The sequence below is a fragment of the Tachypleus tridentatus genome, chromosome 9 (assembly GCF_004210375.1).
Source record: "Tachypleus tridentatus isolate NWPU-2018 chromosome 9, ASM421037v1, whole genome shotgun sequence".
NCBI lineage: Eukaryota > Metazoa > Arthropoda > Merostomata > Xiphosura > Limulidae > Tachypleus > Tachypleus tridentatus.
In genome coordinates this window covers 71641012-71663086 of record NC_134833.1, presented here as the reverse complement: position 1 = coordinate 71663086, position 22075 = coordinate 71641012, and the positions used below count along the sequence as shown (strand labels likewise).

At 28.9% G+C, this 22075-nt stretch overlaps 1 protein-coding gene across 10 annotated transcripts in view; it reads left to right on the top strand.

Moving 5' to 3' along the window:
- The window catches only part of LOC143225464 (rho guanine nucleotide exchange factor 7-like), a 74724-nt gene extending 52891 nt beyond the window's left edge, over positions 1-21833 (top strand). For 7 of the 10 annotated variants that reach the window (XM_076454921.1, XM_076454919.1, XM_076454925.1 and 4 more), the window contains 5 exons: positions 311-518; positions 2690-2785; positions 16184-16274; positions 17016-17070; positions 18262-21833. In XM_076454921.1, coding sequence (XP_076311036.1) covers positions 311-518; positions 2690-2785; positions 16184-16274; positions 17016-17070; positions 18262-18387 — 576 coding nt within the window. In that variant the 3' untranslated portion in view covers positions 18388-21833. The remainder of the gene's footprint in view (positions 1-310; positions 519-2689; positions 2786-16183; positions 16275-17015; positions 17071-18261) is intronic. The other 3 variants (XM_076454924.1, XM_076454927.1, XM_076454923.1) reach the window with 1 other exon arrangement.
- The last annotated feature ends 242 nt before the right edge of the window (positions 21834-22075 follow it).

Genomic DNA, 22075 nt, shown 5'->3' with positions numbered 1-22075 from the left:
ATGATCCTTGTGGAATATTTTATCTTAATTACTTATAACCACATTTCTGTGTGTCATGATAATTCTGATTTATGAATTATGATATGAATTATCTGTCTTATCTATTATCTATCTTTTCAGAAAGTTGGTTGAACTAAATTTTTTGGCTTAACATCTTGGATGAATTATTACCAATGTCAGAGCTATTAAGAGATGATAATGGTAGTTTTTACATTCATCTTGATAAAACCAGTCATGTCATAAAACATTTTAGAGTGTAATGTGTTTTTGATTGTTGCCCATTAAACTTAAGTGAAGTAATGTTTTTTAGCAAGGTGCTGGGTTGTCGTGTACAGGGACAACAATAGTTAATGACATTAAAGCTACTCCAACAGCAGCCAGCCAAAATGTTTCAAGTGCAGGTAGAGTGTGGAAGATGTGGAGTTTAAAGCCTCATCCACCAATGCGACCATGTCTAGGACTGTCAGCCAAAGAAGAGGTCATTTTGAGGAGGGCCAAGGCAGGACGTAAAGAAAAAAGTTTGTACTTTGAAACTTTAAACACTTTTATCTCAACAATTTTAAAGAACAACAGTCATAGAGTAAATGTATTATATTATTAATGTTGAATGATGAAGAAACCAGAATATTTTGTAATTAGTAATTATGTAGTTGGCTAAGTGGCATTTTTGAAACAAGTTAGATTTTTTACAAACAACTGTACAGAATAATTCTGGTGACTTGCTAATGTTTATATATATATATAAAATGCTTAACAGATAAGTTTTGTGAATTTTCAAATTATTGAAGAATAAGAAATATATTTGTACAAGTACACCAGGAATGTTAGAAAAGCTATGTGACACAAAATCAGATTTAACAATGATGTAAATGAAAACAGTGAGATATATGGTGCTTTTCTTTAGTGTTTCAGCTCATAATCATATCACTCAAATGAACATTGCTGCTATCAGTTGTACCGTGTATACTTCTTTAAATTTCTTTGTGTATAGTTTCTTAATGGATTTTAATGTAAGATATGCAGAAATGATTGTATTTGGGTACTGTTTTTCTGTGTTAACTAATATCTGTTTTTACACTGTTTATAAGCACTTGTAAAAAAAACTGCTTTAAATTTTTCCTTCGCATTTAGATACTTAATTTTATTTATTTATTTTATGATGTGCCTTATGAAACTTCCTTGCATTTTATGTTAGAGAAACATCTTTTACTATAAAAACTGTATTAAAAGATATACATCTGATATACTTATAAGTAACCTTATAGTAATCACTTCATAACATGCAATATCAGAAGGTAACCTGTATTATAAAAACATAAATATTGGATTTTCAATGTTTAATATTTCCCACATTGTTTAAGGAAGGAAGATGCGAGTAACAGTAGTTCGTTTGAAGTAGAATATTTGTGAACTTATAGTAGTTATGTATTTTCTTCATTTGTGCTTCTTTTTTAAATTGATTGTTAATTTGCTTAACTCAATATGTGATAGCTTAATTCATTGGATTGACTCCATATTGTAAAAAAAATATAAAGTATAATTCTGAATTTGTTATGTGTATCGATACCAAAGATAAGAAGCCTTTAGATAAATGTTCATTTATTGTAAACAAAAAAAATCACATGAATTACAAAAGTATTTGTACTTCAGACACATTTATGAATTGATGTTAGTCTAACTAAGACTAATAAGTTAGAGTGTAAGGTGATGTTCCTGTGAAGAATAGAAATATTTTTTTCCATAATCTGGTGTACATATTGCTTTTGCATGGCACCTAGAATCTCCATTTTTTAATTTTTATAAGTATTTCTGAATATTGTCTCTGGTATTTGTTCTTCTCTACCATGAACTAAATAAGTGTTGTAGGGTTAAAATGAATATTTGGTAGATCTGACATTTTATTGAACAACACCCTGTAAAAGGGCATTACTTGTGTATTTTTATCCCATCTGTATGCATAGGTTTAGTTACATTTTAGTAATAAACAAACTTAGTATTCTGAAAATTGTTTAATTTCAGTCTAAGGTCAAGGGTGGTTTAGTTCAATGTACATTTTATCATCATGTGTTATTGGGTTATACTAATTTTGAAGAATTCCACTGCTCATCAGTAACTCTTAATGCATGTTAGCCAAATAAAGATAAATTTGAAAAATATTGAATATATTTTATACCTTTCAGTAAGCAGTCCCATTATTTTCTTATTACTGTTGTATATTATTTCTTTCAACAGTAATGGGCTCCTCCAAGTATCTTTATGTTGCCCATTTGAATATCATTCACTTTCTAAATAACCAGTTTGGAAGTTTAGCTACATTTGGATAATTTTTTTAAAAAATAAGTGCACTTGATTCAAGTTCAGCAGGTGTTCAAGTTCTTGTTTTTATACCTACACGTCGTTATTATGATTTTCAGTACATTCTTCACTATATAGAAAATTTGCATAGGAGTACATTAATTTCTGGTTATTATTCTGACTTTTAATACAAAGTTTTTCCATCATTGAAGTTAAGGTGCTTTTAAGTTTAACACTAAAGTAATGTGAAACTTTTTTCTGTAGTTTTGTTAAGCTTATGATGTGTTAAAATTTTTTAGTTTTTAATTTATAAATGCAATTTCTAGTGAAATTGAGTATGTTTCTAATTTAGTTGTACTTGCTTATCAAGAAACATCAATTATCTTTTTCAAAGTAGAGGACGATAAAAATTATGAAGGTGACATGAAGATTTTGCAAGTGATAGAAGCTTACTGTACTAGTGCAAAAGCAAGATATACTGTGAATTCAGGTAGGTCTGGTTTTTCTAATATTAATCATTTCTATAGCGTTTGAATACTACTTTATGAAATGTGTATATTTTTATGCAGTATAAGAAAATATAACAATGTACTACTGTAATTACTTTGGCTATTCTTTACCTTTTGAGTGCTGTTGACATTGTTATTTATTTGGATTCAGTGTCTTGTTAAATTTATTTAAAAATACTTTAAACTTAGAATTTTCTCTTTACTTTCACTGGATCCAGAAAACTGAATGTGAAGAGCTTTTGTTTTTTAATGAATGTTACAGCACATAATTAACTCATTTGTGTGTTCTAAATGCATATTATTTTTTAAGTTTTTATGTTAACTAATTTAAGTAACATAATTTTTTTTTAAATTAACTTTTACTACAGGCCAGTGCATTGTAGCTACTATGTAACCACAAGATAACTTTTGATAATGTGTGTGTGTATTCATCAAATCTCACAGAATATAAATATATATTACAAGGCTTTTGTACACAAAAGAATCAGATTTATTTTGACAGGTATTTTACATAAAGATTTGCTCATGAATTTTGTTCTTTTTGAATGTTGACTACCCGACATGCAAAGTGATTTTGCTTTTAAGATTAAAAATACTTTTCTTTTAACTGTAAATTGTCAAATTTTATTTTCATAATTTCTAAAACCTCCTAAGTACTTCTAAATAAGTGTCATTTTTTGTTTCTAGAATAAAAGCAGCAGTAATTTGCCTGTTATTTTCTCTACTCTATCTCTGTGTGTAACTTGTAACCATGAGATAAAATTAGGAAATCTAAACTACCCTTTTCTCTATCTAGAATAACTGTAGATTGTAATAGAAAACCACAGTTAACTTAAAGCTTTTAACAGTATATACACATCTATTTATATTTATTAATCTTTTGTTTTATTGCTGTTTTTAACTGTGTTTAATAATCCCTCCAGACAAGTTGTAACTCATGGTGCACGTGCAGCTCATGATATCATATCAAATAGCATAAAACTAACTTAAAAAGTACTCTTACTCTTCTTACTTAGTCTTAGAACTAACATACCAGTATTTTGTAAAATATAGTAACATTTTGGTTACTGTGCAGTACTTATGTGTGTATATGTGTATATATATGATATTAGTCTGTTATAACCTAAAAACAAGCCAAAACAAAAATGCTACACTAATTAAAAAGTCCCATGGTTCAAGCTATAATGTGGGATATAAAATGTACCTTGGGTTTTGGAGGTGGCTGAAGAAATAAGACCCACATTGAGGTGGAGATACACTGTATATCAGTCTTAATGTGTGTATATATGTATATATATATGATATTAGTTTGTTATAACCTAAAAACAAGCCAAAACAAAAATGCTACACTTATTAAAAAGTCCCAGGGTTCAAGCTATAATGTGGGATATAAAATGTACCTTGGGTTTTGGAGGTGGCTGAAGAAATAAGACCCACATTGAGGTGGGGATACACTGTATATCAGTCTTAACCTCCATTTCCCAGTCTCGCATAAATAAAATAAAGGAGTACTAGTTTATTTAGAGAACTGGATGGGACTCTTCATGCTACTATAATTTGTTTACTGGGCTACCAGTTAGAGCTTTTCTACCATAATGGGGGCTGGTGTGCTAACTTCAAGAGGTAAGTTTTTAACTTACTTTTAAATGGTAGTACCTTATTTTTCTCATTTTTCAATTAATTTTGTTCTTTACTTTGTGGAACAGTCACCTTCCCACAACTGTCTGCAAATAGTGAAAGGTGATATAGATATAATTTTTTGTTTATTATTTTTTAATTTATTTTGTTTTGGCTTGTTTTTAGTTTATAACAAACTAATATAATTAGTCAGAGGTTTTGACTTGCTGTTTTTAATGCAATCCTTCCTTTTGATTTTGTTTACTTAACTTTATTGGTATTAATTTTTTCTAATATATATATTTTACTGTTTACAAATATGTCCTTTTTCTTCAAACGTAGAACAGTAAATTAAAGATATGCAGAAGACAATTATATCTAGTTCTTAAAATGTAGAATGTAGTTTCATTCTTGAAGTAAGTAGAAAAATAAACTATTGTGGAATGTATATATGAATTTTGGAATATCCAAATATTATAAATTACCATGCTGATACCACATATATTCACTGTAGTTTATCAGGGGTTGTAAGAAAGTTGTATTTATGTCTAAAAAATCTCATTAATGGTCAGAATATCACCTTTTATCATCACACTTCAATTTCTACAAAGTTACATTGGCTTTCCCCTTTCTACATAAATTAGGAATGTCATAGAAATGGGTGTTGTAAAATGTAATCTGAGCACAAGGAGATGATGGTGTACCATGTGACACCCAAAACTCGATATTTAACTATTTTTTTAAATTTACTTTTGAAATAAGAAATGAAATAATATTTAATACTAAAATTTGAATTTTAAAATACACTTTAATGCCATATTTATTGACACACATTCATTAAATTATAGTTTAATAACATTTTGAGTTTAAATCTACAAAAAAAATGATGACAAGCAATTTGACCCTTACCTCAGTGATGTCGAGAAACCCACTTGTTGAGAAATTTATATGCAAAAACGGCTCGTTTGGGTTGAGAAAATATTTTACATGGAAGAGCGAACAACGTTTCAACCTTCTTCGGTCATTGTCAGGTTCACAAAGAAAGAGGTAACTGACCGGAAGCTGACCACATGTTTGAAAGGGGTTGTGTAACTGTGTATCGAAATGTAGAGGGCGGTATTAGATGTTTGAATATATAATTTTATTTATTATATTAATATAGGTATAAAGGCGTTCCTTTATATTGGTTTATTTTGGGTTTAAGTTGTATAAGTAAGGCTTCTTTAATTTTGCGTTTGTTTATGTTTGTTTCTTTATTTAGTATTTGAGTGTTTTCTATGGTTATGTTGTGTTTATTTGACTTGCAGTGTTCGAAAACGTGTGAAGGTGACTTTTTATGTTCTTTGAATCTTGTTTCCATTTTTCTACTTGTTTCTCCAATATAGAAGTTGTGGCAGTTATCACATTGTATTTTATAAATAATGTTGGTGTGGTGTTTGTCAGTGTAGGTTTTACATAGTATAGACCTCAGTTTTGTGCCTGGTTTTTGAATAAATTTGGTATTAACTGGAATGTCATATTTTGTTACTAATTTTTGCCAAATGTTGGTTATTTGTTTGCTGATGTCCGAATATATGGTATACAGCAGTATATGGTTTCGTGGTTTTTGATTCGTGAGCTGTATTTACTTTAGTTGGTTGATTTTGCTTTCTGTCTAGGTGTGTGCGTATAATGTTTTCTACGGTTTGTGGAGGAAACTTATTGATGTTGATGAAGTATTGTTTTATTTTGTCTAATTCATCGTTAATTTTATCTGGTGAGCATAGTTTTATGGCTGTGTTTATTTGGTTTCTTAGTATGTTTAGTTTTTGTTTTGTTTCATGTGCTGAGTCCCAAGGAATGTATAGTCCAGTATGGGTGATTTTTCAGTGGATTTCTGTTTTGAATTGTGTGTCAGTTCTTGTAATTTTGAGGTTAAGAAATGATATTTGATTGCTTTCTTCCTGTTCACATGTGAAGTTAATGTTGGGATGTATAGAGTTAATGTGATTGAAAAAATTAAGTATGTGTTCTGTAGATTTGAATCCCTCAACCGTGTTATCTGTACCAGTATAGTGGTGGATGTAATGCTGTGTTAATTGCTTGTATTTCAACTTGTGTCATAAAAATATTGGCTAGAACTGGTGATACTGGGTTGCCCATGCTTAGGCCATTTGTTTGTATATAGTTTTGGTTGTTGAACATGAAGTTTGTCTTTATCGTGGTGAATTCTATGAGGGTTGCTAACTGGTTACTGGGAATTTCTATAGTTGGGTTAGGGTCTCGGATATAGAGTTCTAAGGCTATCTTGCAGGCTTCAGTGGTTGGAACTTCTGTAAAGAGGGATATAACATCGAAACTGGCCATTAAGGCTTTATGATTAAGTTGATTTAGATTAGACTTGAAATTAAAAGAGTCTTTGATGAATGAGCTGGCTGATGTTACATATTTGGAGAATGCCCATGCTATGTATTTACCAAGATTGTAATTAAACGATTCATATGTGGACATTATTGGTCGTAATGGACAATCTGGTTTATGAGGTTTGGGGATGCCGTATATTTGCGGTGTCCGTGAGTCGGTTTTACGTAGGTAGGAATAAAGGGTTTGTGAAATTGTGTTGGCTTTTTTCATTTGTTTCTATATTGGAGAAACAAGTAGAAAAATGGAAACCAGATTCAAAGAACATAAAAAGTCACCTTCACACGTTTTCGAACACTGCAAGTCAAATAAACACAACATAACCATAGAAAACACTCAAATACTAAATAAAGAAACAAACATAAACAAATGCAAAATTAAAGAAGCCTTACTTATACAACAACTTAAACCCAAAATAAACCAATATAAAGGAACGCCTTTATACCTATATTAATATAATAAATAAAATTATATATTCAAACATCTAATACCGCCCTCTACATTTCGACACACAGTTACACAACCCCTTTCAAACATGTGGTCAGCTTCCGGTCAGTTACCTCTTTCTTTGTGAACCTAACGATAACCGAAGAAGGTCGAAACTTTGTTCGCTCTTCTATGTAAAATATTTTCTCAACTCAAACGAGCCGTTTTTGCATATAAATGACCCTTACCTGTATGTAAAGGATTAATAGTTAAATTTTTTTGTGTGTATATGTTTTGGTATTTTGATTTATGATATTGCATATTCACTTGAACATATAAAATACACAATCTAATTGATATGATACTGGAAATTCAGTAATGTTTTTAGGTCTCAAGAAAATCAAGTTTTTTTTTTCACAGATACATTTAGTTTATGATCACAAAAAATGTAAAGGTTTTATATAAGTTGATTTTTGTGACCAAGTATTCATGTATTTATTATAAATGAAGATTTTATTAAAACTTTAAAAGTACATTAGAAATTTAAACCGTAAATACATTAGATCTTGGCTGAAAAGTAAAAAGATACAAAATTGATTTCTGTAACTTTATTCAATCCTTTCCTTGTGAGGAAAATCTTTAAAAACATATTTTGCTATTAGTAGATGTTAAAAAAATTTGTTGTAACCTAACATAGTGAATTTTTATTTATTGATAAACTGAATGTGATCTTTGTCCTTAGTTTTATATTTGATGATAGGCTAGAAAGTCGTTTCATATACTGGTCTAACAGCTTTTGTGAGATTCTTAATATTTTGGTTCGTATTATTTATTTACAAACTGAAGCTAATATTCCTAAATCTAATTGCACTTATGCACTAGAACTAAGTAAGATACACAAGAATTTTGAGTAAAAATTATGTGGAAAAGTAATGACCATAGAAAATATTCTTTGTTTTCTGTATTTTTACTTATGCATAGTTTTAAAGCATATTGATATTCAGGTTGATAGAAAAGTAAACAAACTTTAAAACTAGCAATAGATTCATACAACAGGAATCAAAGTTTAATGAAGAATAGCAAAATGATGGCAGTGACAATGAACATTTGACATTTACATTGGCAAAACTATAAGACAATTACACCTGCTAGTCTGAGAACATATGGAAGTATCAAGCAGAACTGGTAAAGAGCTATCAAATTATCCAGCCTCCACAATTTGCACACATAGTGAAAACACTAACCACCCATCTTGATTATGAACTTTAGAGTCATCTCATCTAAGTCATCAAATACTGAACTTTTAATTAAAAAAAGTCTGTCTAGTTTAAATGAACTCCCAAATTAAAATTATAACACATTTTCTCTACAGTTGTGTCTGTTATAAATACCTGTACAATATCATTGCATTATTCTGTTTTCTGCTTATTTGATTCTCTTAATTTATTTCATACTTTTATGATGTATTTTAATTACTTTATAGTGTGTTTAAGCTTTATATCTGTATCAAATAATGTACCATGTTCAGTATAGTTAGCTGAAGTTGAAATATGTATATTCCAAAACATCCAAGAATAAAATATTTGTTACTGAGCATACATGTATCAAATGTTTGTTGTTGCTGTTATTGAGAGTATTATTGAACTTGGAGTTTCTTGAAGAAAAATGGTTTTAAATCTATCAAACAACCCTTTCATATGCTAAGGAAACAGTAAGTGAGTAGATTATTTTTACCATATATTAAATATGGGAGAATTGCTACTGTAAATACTAATGCTGTATTTAAATGAAATGTTGTACATACATGCACAAGCATAAAGCATCTCTTTCAGATACATCTACTGTGCATTGTGGGCTGTATTTACTAATATTATTTAACATATTTTTGTATGGTATTAAGAAAAGAATAACTTACTATTGTGAATGAGTTTGTATAGCTGTTGGCTTCTTGTTTGTTGAATTTTTAACTATTTTTAAGGTATTCTGCTCACTGTAAGATATTTTAGAATACTTTTGTGTCAGATTCTGGGTGTCAATAATTAATAAATGTGTGTATCTAAAAGGTTAGATATGAGAATTAAACCTATTTGCACCTCTTAAAAGTATAAATCAGAGTTTTTAGAAATAAATTTGTCATGGTTTTCTTGTTTCAATTTTGAAAGTGATGTTTTTGTGAGATTTAATTTGTACTTTAAGGCAATGATCATGTACCATTTGTAATTGTTAGAATGTTGTTTTTAATGGTATTTGAAATTAATTCTTTTGCAGTATTATGCTGCACTGTTTTCAATGAAGAAATTGTACATTATGAAGAAGTCAATAATACATTTTGTGTTCATGTTTTGTTTTTACTTAGCAAGCATTCCACAGGTTATTCATTTTGCAGGTGTTTATTTCAGTGTTTTCAACTTATGGGATAACTTTAACAAATATTTATGTATAGCTCTTCTAAGTTTAGTTTTAACTCCAAAAGCTCTTTCCAGAACTTCCTAATACTGAGAAGAAATGAGTACTTCCAATGTAAAATCTGTGTTCCATTAAATAGTCTTGTATTGAGTGTTCCAGAATAAACACATTCTGTAAACAACATTAAACAGAGTAAGAGAAAAAAATTCATGCACATGAGAAGTCTATTATTATAGGAATGGTGCTACACACACACACATACAGATATATATATGCACTAGTGTATCTTAATCTGTTCAGCTATGAGACAAAAACTACTTATGTATATAGGAGATAAAATTAGGACTTAATTATGCTAAAAATGGCTTCATATTTAACTGATTATTAATGAGCATTTCTTTGATTAATATTTATTTGTTTGTCAAAATGGTCAGTGGTCAGAATTTTGAAACTTTTCAAAGGGATGGTTTATTTCTTCACAGTATGGGCATTCAAAAGCTTTGTTATTTAAATGATGTTTTGATAATATAGTTATCTTGGCAACTATCATATATACAAACATCCGTGAGCACATTTAGAATAGTGTCTGATTTTAACTAGAAGAAATTCTTTAAGTTGGAAAAAAGGGAAGAATTTAATAATTCTGTTTGATTAGACATGAAAGTAGAAATATTTGACAGTCTTAGGGACATTTTCAAATTTACACTTATCAAGAAAAGGATGAATAAGAATTATGGATAATGTTGGGACAGTGCAATTGTTAAGATGTTTGTGAGTGATTCTGTGCTGCAGTTTATTTGGAACCTTTTTTGCCATGCAATTATGTTGTGTGATGTAAGGATCCTTAAGTAGATGAAATTGTATTGAATATGTATAATACAGAATAGACAAAATTAAATTTATGGATATGAAGTGTGATAAACTACTGCACCACTTTTTTTTCTGTAATATATAAAGGTTGAAAAATAGTTAAAAACATCTAAATATATAACTCTTTTCATTGTCAGAAATAAATAAAGAGTAAGGGTTACAAGAACTTTATTATGTAATCTGGAGTGTGAAACTTGGCATGTTTTGTGTATCTTAACTATGCTTATGGTTTTTCTTCATAGTTTATGTTCTTGTCTTTTTCTCATTTTGTTGCTGATGAGGGAATGTTTTTCCTTAAATGTATTGATTTTACAGAAGAAAGTTAACCAGTGAATAACCGTGTTGTCAGATCAATGGTGGTCTTTATCTTTCTCACATTGATGGAAATTAAGGCTAAATTTAATTTTAATTTCTTAAAATACAAAAAATTATATAAACTTTCTTGTGATAGAAGATAATTTTTAAGAATATTTCTTATTTAAAATTGTTTTCCATATGTTTATTCGATATTCTACTTTGTAGGTAAATTGAAGAGAAGAAAACATTTACTCAGATGAATAAAGTTTTGAGTATTTGTTTTTTTGTACAACTTATTATTATATTGGAGTAATAAGCAAGCTAAGAACAATGAAATATTTAATTCCCTTATAATAAGTTGTTTATGTATATTTTTTAATCTCATTTAATTAATTGAATGTTTTTCTTTTAGTATGTTCTACTTTATAAACAGGTTTAAAATGTAGTTTGGTCATACATGTTTAAAATGCTTTAATGGGGTTTTAGGAAGTAGTTTTCTTTGTTACATATTAATAGTAGAACTTAAGTGTTTATTTTATTGCTGGCATGTTGATATCTTCTCTATTTTTCTTTTCACGCCATCCAGTGGACCTTCATCATTTAATGGCTTTACGTAGTCAGGGGGGGTGGGTGAATGACCAAGACTCTGATGATTATAGTAATTCGTCACCTCGAGCAACCACTTGGTGTTGTGGTACTTTTTCCATTACAACAGTCAAAAAATTATTGTAATTTGATTAGGGGTTAAACATGATACTTTACATGGAAAGGAAGACTTTTCTTTCAGAAATTCTATTTGTTTATTTGTTATCCAGAATTGATGTAGAATCACCACTATGCTTGCCTTTTTACTGTTTAAGTGCATAAACAGTGATGTACATTTTACTTAAAGTAAAATGAGCTTAAAAAGTACATGATTTTGTTATCCATTATATCTTGGATGAAATATATTTGTGGCTCTTTTTTTATTATGTAGATATAATTTATGGGGTAATGCTAAATCTTTGTTTTTGTTCTTTTACACCAGGGTTTCTGAAATTATTTTGAGTTGTCGACCCTTTGGTGAACTTATAAAGATGTCATTAAACCCCAAATGAATATTTTTTAAAAGGCATAAAATAAAACAAGTAATTAAATTAAACTTTGTATTTAAATATGTATTTTTCATTACTTTATGGATTTATACACTGTGGAAAATTCAAGCAAAGGAACAATCATCATTTACTCACCATTGCTACTTGGAGTAGAGTGGTTAGTTGTGTAGCCAACCTTACCCTAGGGGCCACTTTAAAATCCCCTCTCGACCTCTTGTTATTTATTCATCTCTTATATGGTCGGATTGACCACTTTAGAAACCCTGATTTTAGGTAGACTTGTATAGGTTATAGTTACATGTAAGATGGTAAGAGGGTGATGGAGAATTCATTGTGATGTACTTGCTTTGTGTAATGATGCATTTATTCTAACATGTTTTGTTAGCTTGAGAAAAATATTTGTACTTGAGATTTTTTGTATTGTTAAAGTAGTTGTTTGTTTTTTTTGAGTAGGTACTTTTTGTACGTTAACATTATCTCATTGAGTCATGCCTACATGAAAGGTTTTGAAATAGATCACTTACTTTTGGCTTTTAACAAACAATGCTTAAATAGTTGAGTGTATACAGGATAAACAACATGTAAGTGACAAGCTGAGATTATCTTTTTTTGTTTATATTTAAAATATTTTATTAATGCCTTCAAATATTGGAGTGACATTTGAATGATTAATTAGTTTAACTTTATTGTAAGGGCTTCTCTTCATGGTGAATTTAAACAGCATCAGTATAGAAGCTTAACTTGCTGGGATTATTTGGAAGTGGTGGAGAAAGTGAACTACTATAGAGTAATTAGATTGAATTGGAGTTTGTCATCTTAACTAATAATAAATACAATTAAATAACACTATCTGGACCAGGGAGTACCTTTCAGGTGTCAATTGAATACTTGCTTATTAAATTTAAAAACAAATTAATGAAGAAATTTTTAAGAGGAGTCTTGTCTGTAAACAGCACACTTTTTGATTTATAAACATATTTTCTGCATGTTACAATGTATAGATTTATATGTGCAAATAAATTATTGTACTTAAGAACACAGTTACAAAAATAATTATCATAGTTTTATATCTTATGTAGATTTTCTTCTCTTCCTCTGATATTTATTACAAATTTCTTTCATTCCCACCCTTTTATAACCCCTCAGCATGTGACCAGATCAAATACTAATGTAAGTCAGCTTTAAAAACAGGTTAAGACAAAAGTATAAATAATGAAGGATTTAGCACATTATAAACTATTTACTTCAATCTAGAGTAAATAAAGTAGAATCAAAAGTAATTTACAGCCTTGTGGAAAAATGACCTAGCTTATTCAGAGAACAATAATGGAATATAGTTTAGAAGGTTTAAGATTAAACCTCAGATCTGGGAATATGTTTATAGTTTCTGTAGACACACTTTTCTCTTCTGTAAATGATTCAACTCTATATTTTTTAGAAAGCTATGAACATTTTCTTATGTGGTAAGACAACAGTTAAATCTTATTAGGTTTTGAGAGTATGTTAAGCTGCAGCAGAATATTCTAGTCATTGAAATTCTCTTTTACTGAATGCCTGTGTTAACTCTGTCATATTTATATAATACACATAAATAGAAAAACATATAATTTACTGAAAATAAAGTATATTTATTAGATATAAATTGATTTTCACCAAGAATGTTGTTAGTAAAACTGTTATCTCCTCTGACCTTATATCATTTTCAAAGGTCGGATCCTAGGTCACTGATGAATCTTTGTTAATTTCTACAATGTTTTTAATTGTTTATAGGTGAGAAAGGTGACTATTGCAATCAGCAAAATAAAGTTTCAAGTATATATGTTAATGAATATCAATCAAGTTGAAACTAATTGTATAAATCAAATGGAACTTTCTGATCAGTATTTAAAGAGTCAAAGACAAAAGGAAGACACATTCAATGTTTTGTTTCAAAATTGTATCTCATAACAAAATTTTGGGAATTTCACAGCTTAAAAAAATTTTAGGAAAAACAAAAAAGGGGTGTCAATGGCATTATTTCTGGCCCAGCATGGTCAGGAAGTTGAAGCACTTGACTTGTCATCTGAGGGCTGTAGGTTCAAATTTCCATCACACCAAACATGCTTGCCCTTTAAGCCGTAAGGAAGTGGTGATGACTGGCTGCCTTTCCTCTTGTCTTACGCTGCTAAATTAGGGATGGCTAGTGCAGATAGCCCTCATGTAGCTTTGCGTAAAATTCAGAAACAAAAGAATGGGTTAAAGCAAGACATTAAAGTATTTTATGTAAATAGACAGAAAAGTGTAAAGAAGAAAAGTGTTTACCATGTGTGTGATTAGAAAAATCTGAAGCTTTTTGAAGCCTGAATTACATGATTAAATTTAAAGCTTACAATTTTGTATGTAATTCAATGTGTAACAATCTAAAATATATTACTGAAAATGCAACAAATGCAACCTAAAATTCTATAATTGTTTTTAAGGACAGTAAAATTTATTTCTTCGCGTTGGACTTTTGAATAAATCTGACATACAAATATATGATCAAAAAGTATTTAATGGTTTTAGTGTTGTCTTAAACAAATTAAAGTTCTAAATATCTGAGGTTTTTGTGATCTTGGTTATAAGTTAACACATTTTATGGTTGACTTGGATTTGTGTTAGTAGATTTAATTAGACTTTATTAACATGATATGAGCAATAAGATTTTTTTATGTGATTATAAGGATTTTTTATATCTGTCAAATATCTATAGTGCATGGTTATCTGTTCTGTTGGTGTAATACTTGAAGGTTTTACTTTAATAAATATTTGTTTACTGCTTGTGAACATTTAATTTTATGAATATTGCATGTTAATTTTGTGTGGACAGTTTTTAGAGTAAAGGGCATGGTTTTAACTTTGTTTTTGTAAGGAAAAAAGCTTGATTTTTATTTTACTTAGAAACTTTCTTATGGAGCAAAGTCGATAAAAGTGGTTTTATTATCATAAGTGTTTATAATTTTAGCTTTTCAGTTTTATTTTCTTAATGTTAAAATGATGCCAAAAACCAGTGTGAATAAAAAAAACAAACTTTTTTTTAAAACAGAATTAACACAATCACTTAATTAGGTGTCCATTTATGAGGTTATATGACTGTGGTTTTCTATTGTTTTATATTCCTTACATTAACTCTCATTATTCAAGTTTCCCATCTCAAATTCACTTTCTAAGATCATCAAACCAACTGAGTATCTACTTGCCTTGCACCCCTTTTTCCCCTTAGATTCTGCCTGTTAAAACGCAGCCAACTTTTGATCAAATCAAGTGATGTGTCCAAACTTTTACAATTTTCAGATACTCCTTAAACAGTATTTTTATTTCTGTGGATATTCTTCATCATTCATCTGTGTCACCTCATTTTAAATACTCCCAACCATAATTTTGTTATTAACATTCAGTTATTTTTTAAAATGTTACATTTGTTGTTATTTCAAAAGTGATCCGAAGGAAAAGGCCCATTATATGACTGATGTCTTGTGTTTAGCTTTTAAATGACAGAATATCTTTATTACATTCCTTATATAATTTGAATTTCACTATAATTTTTATTTTGATAGTAACAGAATTACTGTGTTATTTGAGAAACATTAGTGTAAAGTACTTTTCTAGGTTTTTTTGTTGTCACATTTGAGCAGTGTTTTGTTATGTACTTGTTAGCATATGCTAATAGGTTTGTTTGATTCATAGTTTCTTTATCTGTACAGTTATTTAAATAGCATTGTTCCTCATGAAAGTCTGATTCTTTCAGTTCATGGCAAAATATCTGTTATATGCATGTAAACATTCAGAAGTTTTTGGGTTTTTTTTCCAAACTTAAACTTGTACAAAGCATTTATCATGAAATGTTTGTATTCTTCTGCTTGATATAATTACAAAAGATAACTTTAGTATTTAGTGAAATCCACATTATATTAAACCTCAATTTTTTCTTGTAACTTTTGCTATTACATTTTACAAACCTTATTCAAGTAAATTTTTACAGTTATTGTTATTTTAAGTGCAAAATGAGTCTTACTGATGTTTTGTTTATGATTTTGTGTGTACATATACTTAGATATGTTGTTTACCAGTGTGTCATTTTAAGTGTTTAATTATGGAAAAATTTGCAATAACAGCTGTAAATCAAACTCATAAGCTTTGTACATTAGTTAGTTGGTTTGCTTGCTTATAAACTGTTTATGGGGACTTACTAATACTAACTTAGATAAAAAGTTAATTGGTTACATATCAGTGAGATTTGTCTCTCCACAGTTCTGCTGGATAGCCCTCAGGTGTTGATCGCTGAAGAAGAGAAGATAATAGTAGAAGAAACAAATGGCACAACTACTGTAGTAGAAGAAAAGTAAGACTTACTTCTTTTTTTCAGTGCATTGTATTATTATAGCCCTAATGTTATTGCTGGAAAAAACTGTTTTTGAGTAGGTAGTTATAACATAAGTATTGATTCACAACTCTTTAGTAACAATTGTAAGTATTGTTATTACTGTAGTTAAGATATAATATTTTACTTCTTGTGTGATATAGTTAAGTCTAAAAAGACAGTGTCACTGCTAAAATACATGAATCAGTTGTATTTTGTCAGATGAAAAAAATATTCACTTGTAGCTTATTCTTTGGTAAGATATCAGAATATTTAACAAAGGTATTTCTATAACAATAAAATGTCCAGTAATGTCTTCATTACTGTATTGTTATTTTCAACACTTATTGTACTTTGGTAAAAATGGAAGAAAATGTATGTTTTCAGTAAATCTCAAACATTTTTCAAATGAAAGATTGTAGATGGGTACAGAAACTCAGCTTCCTCATCTAGTTCAGAAGCATACTTAATGTCTAACTAGTAGCCTCACATATTCATCAACAAAACCAGATATGTACTATACAACTTTGTTTTTTGTAGTCATATGTCTAATATAAGCTAGAATGTTGTAATGTAATGAAAACAGTTATGTTTTGACTAATAAAAGTCTACTGAAGCAAATTAGTTTGTTTTAGATGATATTTATGCTTGTAGAAAATTATGTAGAATCACAGTTATTATGGGTTTTCTATGTTGCTTAAACTGTTTTTTCCTTTGTTACAGGAGCCTTGTTGATACAGTATATGCTTTGAAAGATCAAGTGAAGGAATTAAAGGCTGTAAGAATTTATCTATTTTTATTTTCTTGGAATATACTCTTTTCCATACTGATGTTTTCCTCTAATGATCAAATGAAACTAACAAAAAAGAAATACAAGTTAATTTAAATTTAAACAGTTTTTTATTTAAGTTTCTACTCAAACTTCAACTTTGAAAATTAACTTTTTACATTGGAAATTCTATACCAAGAAGTCTGTCAGAACTGCATAAAGATTTTTTCAAAGTTTATCAGAAGTTTATTGTCTTTTTAGCACATAAGAGGCAATAATTCAAAGGTGCACTTAAAAAAGGTTTGTAAAAATCAGTCACTCTTTTAACTTACATAAAGTAATACACAATGAAGTAATGTAAACATAGAGTAAAAAATTTAAATGTACAGCTATTGAAGTACTCTGGTGTATCTTCTGTTGTTTCCTTGTAAGGATGTTTCAGAATTCTGAAGTGTATTTTTTTGTGATACTGTGGTATTCAGGTACTCTGACATTTACCAAGCAATCAAAAGATTTGTTAAATGCACATCTGGGACTCTTAAACAAAGAATAAGCAAATATTAAAAAAAAACAAAAAAACTTGAAAATGTATTTATTTATACTACAGTGTTTATGTTATCAAACAGGCCAAAATCTCTATTTAATACATCTTCTGTGTGGCTGCTGGAGTCAAGGGCAGGAACACAATAGTTGAATAAGACCAAAAATAAGAGAATCATTGAAATATCACACTTTTATACTGAAACCAAAACCTTATTTGGTATCCCACAGTTTATTAGGTTATATACTTCAGTAACTGCTGCATATAATATTTTATCATTTGTTTGAATAGCCTACCCGTGAAGGTCCAGTAAAGAAATGTGTACAAGCCTGCTTGTCACCAGTTTCAGTGTGTAACTTTTACCTTTGAAAAAGGATTAGGTCACATTTGCTCTTCAGACATCCTGTCAACAGTTGTGATTAGCAACAGGCATTTAAAAATGTATTTGATACATAATTAAAGGTGAAGGTAGTAGTTTTAGTCTGTGATAACTGATGACCAAATAGTGTATTATATAGGTTTTATTATACTGAGTTTGTTGGATTAGAGCAGAAATTTTGGGTTCAGATATGTATATTAAAATTCAAACATAAAGATTTTTTTTTATACAATTTTGTTCTTGGATTGAACTATTAAAGGTAAATAACTTGTTTTTTTAGGAAACAAGTGCTTTGTCTAAAGGATTGGAAGAAGAACGTAAAGCACGAAAAAAACTCGAAATGTTACTTAGGAAACATCATTTTGCTGGGAGAGAAGAACTGTTTACTGGTGTTCTGGAAGATTAAGTTTCATTGTGTGGGATTTATTTCCATTCATGTTTTAAATTATGATATACAAATTAGTATTTGGGATAAGATTTGAGTTGCAACCATCATTTTGGTGAATATTTGAAAGATGTTGTAATGAATTTTTTTTTTTTTAAATTAAAAACATGCAGCAGTAATTGCTTATATTATTAACAACACTTTGAAATAAAATGTCTGTACGGATGATTGATGCAGGGTTGTTTTGACACAAAATTTTTGTTTTATACAAACCATACTGATTTTAATTTCAATTTTGTAGGTATAAAAATAGGAAAAGAAACAAAAAATCTAATGTTTATCTAATGCTTAAATTAAACTTAAAAACTGAGTTACTCTACTTGGTTGCCTAGCCCAACTTAATCTATATTTTTGTCTTGATTTGCACTGAAGTAAGGTTATATGAAGTCCTTACAGATTATGGTCAGGCTTAACTCATTTAACTATGGTTGACTGTGAAACGAAATTATTCATGGCAGAAATACATTTTTAAGTTTATTGGCTTCCATGGTATAAATTTGATGTTTTAAGATTGGATGTCACTGGCATGTGATTTATTGTTTTCAAATATTTGAAGCAATGTTGAAATAATAAATATGTTTACTTAGGCTAGAACTCTGGGTATTTTGTGCCAATATCAGCTACACTGGCAGCTTGATCATTCATAATGACTTAGTAAAGAATGGTTAGTAATATAATTTATAAACACATTATATTACCTATCAAAAGCTGGTTGTTAGTTTTTATTAATGAATAGTGTTCAGTGTGTTACAGACTTTCAACACCAGAAAATAAAAACTACTGGTTCAAATTTATTTCCTGCAATGCAATTATCTTTTCACATGTTGATGAGCTTTTGAAGTTTTAATGGTAGTTTGTAGTTAAAACATATCAATGTGATGTAGAAATTTTCAGAAGTCAAACTTTGTTTTGTAGACATTTTTTTTTCCTTAGAAATATTTAGCAAATGAACAGTCTGTTTTTGAGACATATGTTCAAGATGCTGAATTTCTCTGTGTGGAGATTACAGTGATGATGGTGGTGTAAAAATAAAATATTTATGTTCTATAATAGCCTTCAGAAGTTGGTACATGTCATAATTGTACACATAACATGTGTATATATACTGATAAAATCGTGAAGTTCACTGACAGGTTGATTTTGGTTTACTGATCTCTGGAAAACGTAAACTCCAAAACTATATTGTGTTCAACTTTAAGGAATTCATATAGCCAAGTCTTATAATGTGAGAGGGAAGTTATTAGCACCTTCCATGCAGTTTTTTGGTTTTTTAATATTTAAATAAAAACATTACAACATGTGTTCTCCATAGTAAAATGGCACTTTTATGGTGATATGGTCAGTTTTATTTTTTGAGTAAATCTAAAGATATCAAGTGCAAAAATGTGATTAACTAGAAGTATTTTAGATTTTCATGTAGATAACTTTTTAAATAAGCTATGTAAACAAGTTTACTAGTGTGATTTTAAAAATAAGCTTTTCTCCAAATTGTTGAACATTTGTAATGGGACATATTTTTGATACAGAGGTTAAGATGCCTTAATATGTTGAAGTTTAGGGTAATGTAAGAGAAAGGTGACTTGTGTTTGAAGGAATTTTTTTAGAAAGTGAGTGTGCATACCACAAATTATGAAAATAAGATATTTGTATCAAATCATTACAAGTAATTCTCTTATTATAATGTGTGTTGGTTCTAAGAGTTGTATTATTTGTGTAAGTATTGCTTCTATACATGTATTTTACTTTGTTCAAAACAATAAGTAAAAAATAGTTTTTGATCTAGTTTTTATTGAGATGCAAGTTTCACAATTTAGAGTTACAATTATTCAACAATAAAATTGTGAAAATGCTTAAATATCAAAATAGATCTTTGCCTCAAATAATACTAGTTCAGGTGGGATAACTGATAGAACACAGTCTGTTTAGAACATATGAAAGATTGTCACTTCCTCAGAACATAGGTTTTGAGTCACAGTCAATTGCTCATTAAAAATTGATAGTACAAATATAAAAGATACATTAATATGTTATAGTAATTATCTCTAATGTAGCAAACATATTCTCAGTAAAACTTGCTTCCATGAATTTGTTTAGGTTAGTGGGAACAGTTGGAAAAGTTATTTTGAATTAATTTCTGTGATGCTAATGGGAAAGAGACAAGAGTGCAGATCTAGGACATAAATACAGTTATATCTACATACAACACTGTGGGTCAATCTAATACAGTATTTAATTGTCTCTTTTTGGTTAGTCTAGAAATTTTGATTTTTCACTTGTATTCTGCTCAAATTTTTTGTAGAAATAGGGCTGTTGTAGGTAATCATGGGTGGTATTTCCAATTACCCCCTAAATGAAAGTTTTCTTGCATTTTTCAGTTTTGAATGGTGCATATGTATACTGTATATATATATATATATATATTTGAAAAGTTTCATGTCACTAGGAGTTGTACTTCACATCATACAGTGCAGTTTCAGAAGGCTAAGGCATAAAAAAGTAAACATATTGTAATGATGATAAAACTTATTCCTTAGTATAGAAATCCATGCAAAAGTCAGTTTTGCAAGGTAGTGCACAAGTTTTGTTTTCTTGCAAATGCCCATAATTAGAAGGTTCTGTAATAACTGTACAAGCCAGTTAGAGCAATAAATGTCAGTTATGAATATGTTGTGTATAAATGTTTAGGTTTTGTTTAATTAAAAAGGAGACAATTCTAGATTTTTTGTCACAAGTGCTCAAGTGTTTAATAAATAAAACACTAAAAATGTGGCTACATATAAACTTCCAAATTATATAAAACAAATTACCATCCTTTTCCAGAGATGGAAGACAGTTATTAAAAAGAATAAATTCATTTTTCGTTGTTGCGTATATGACAGCAATTTGAAACAGGTTATTTATCAACTAATCTTGTTAGAAATGTTTTAGATTTTGAGTATAAAAGTTTGGAAATTAATGTTTCAAGCTTATTCTAGTAAATTAGGTATGTTTGTTGTATGCCATTTTGAAACACCACACACCTTACCTCTTAAAAATAGCTTTGATATTTAAATTATGTATTATATTGAGAACTGACTTTTTCATAGATAAATTATTATGGAATATTTTGGTGCCATTTGTACAGCAGTGATGAGCGTGAAACATTTTAAATAGAACTTACTAAAATAGTCTGAAATGCATATACATGTGCACCATGTACAATGTATATTTTTTGTTTAGATGGTTAAGCAGCTGTATGAAAAGTTATGTTTAATATTGTAGTTAGAAGATTGTACATTAAATTCTATAGTTACATTAATAGAGGGTGAATACTTTTAAAGCTCATGTTTAGTTGTAAAGAATTCCAATTTCTATATTAGTGTTCCCTTCCATTGTACATAAAGGTCATTAAAAAATATTAATTTTTATGATTGTGTGCAACTTCTATTAAGTATATCATAACTACAAAACTGTCACAGATTTGATCAGATTTAATAATTTTCTTAATATTTGCTATTATGTTACCTTTATAGTTTTGTATGGTAACTTATGTAGGGTCTTTGAGGAAATTTCTCCGAGCAAGACTTCCAACTTAAAATTTATATAATATAAGTTAAGACAAATTCCATGCCCCACAGTACAAGTAATTCATAGGAAGATTTTTCAATAG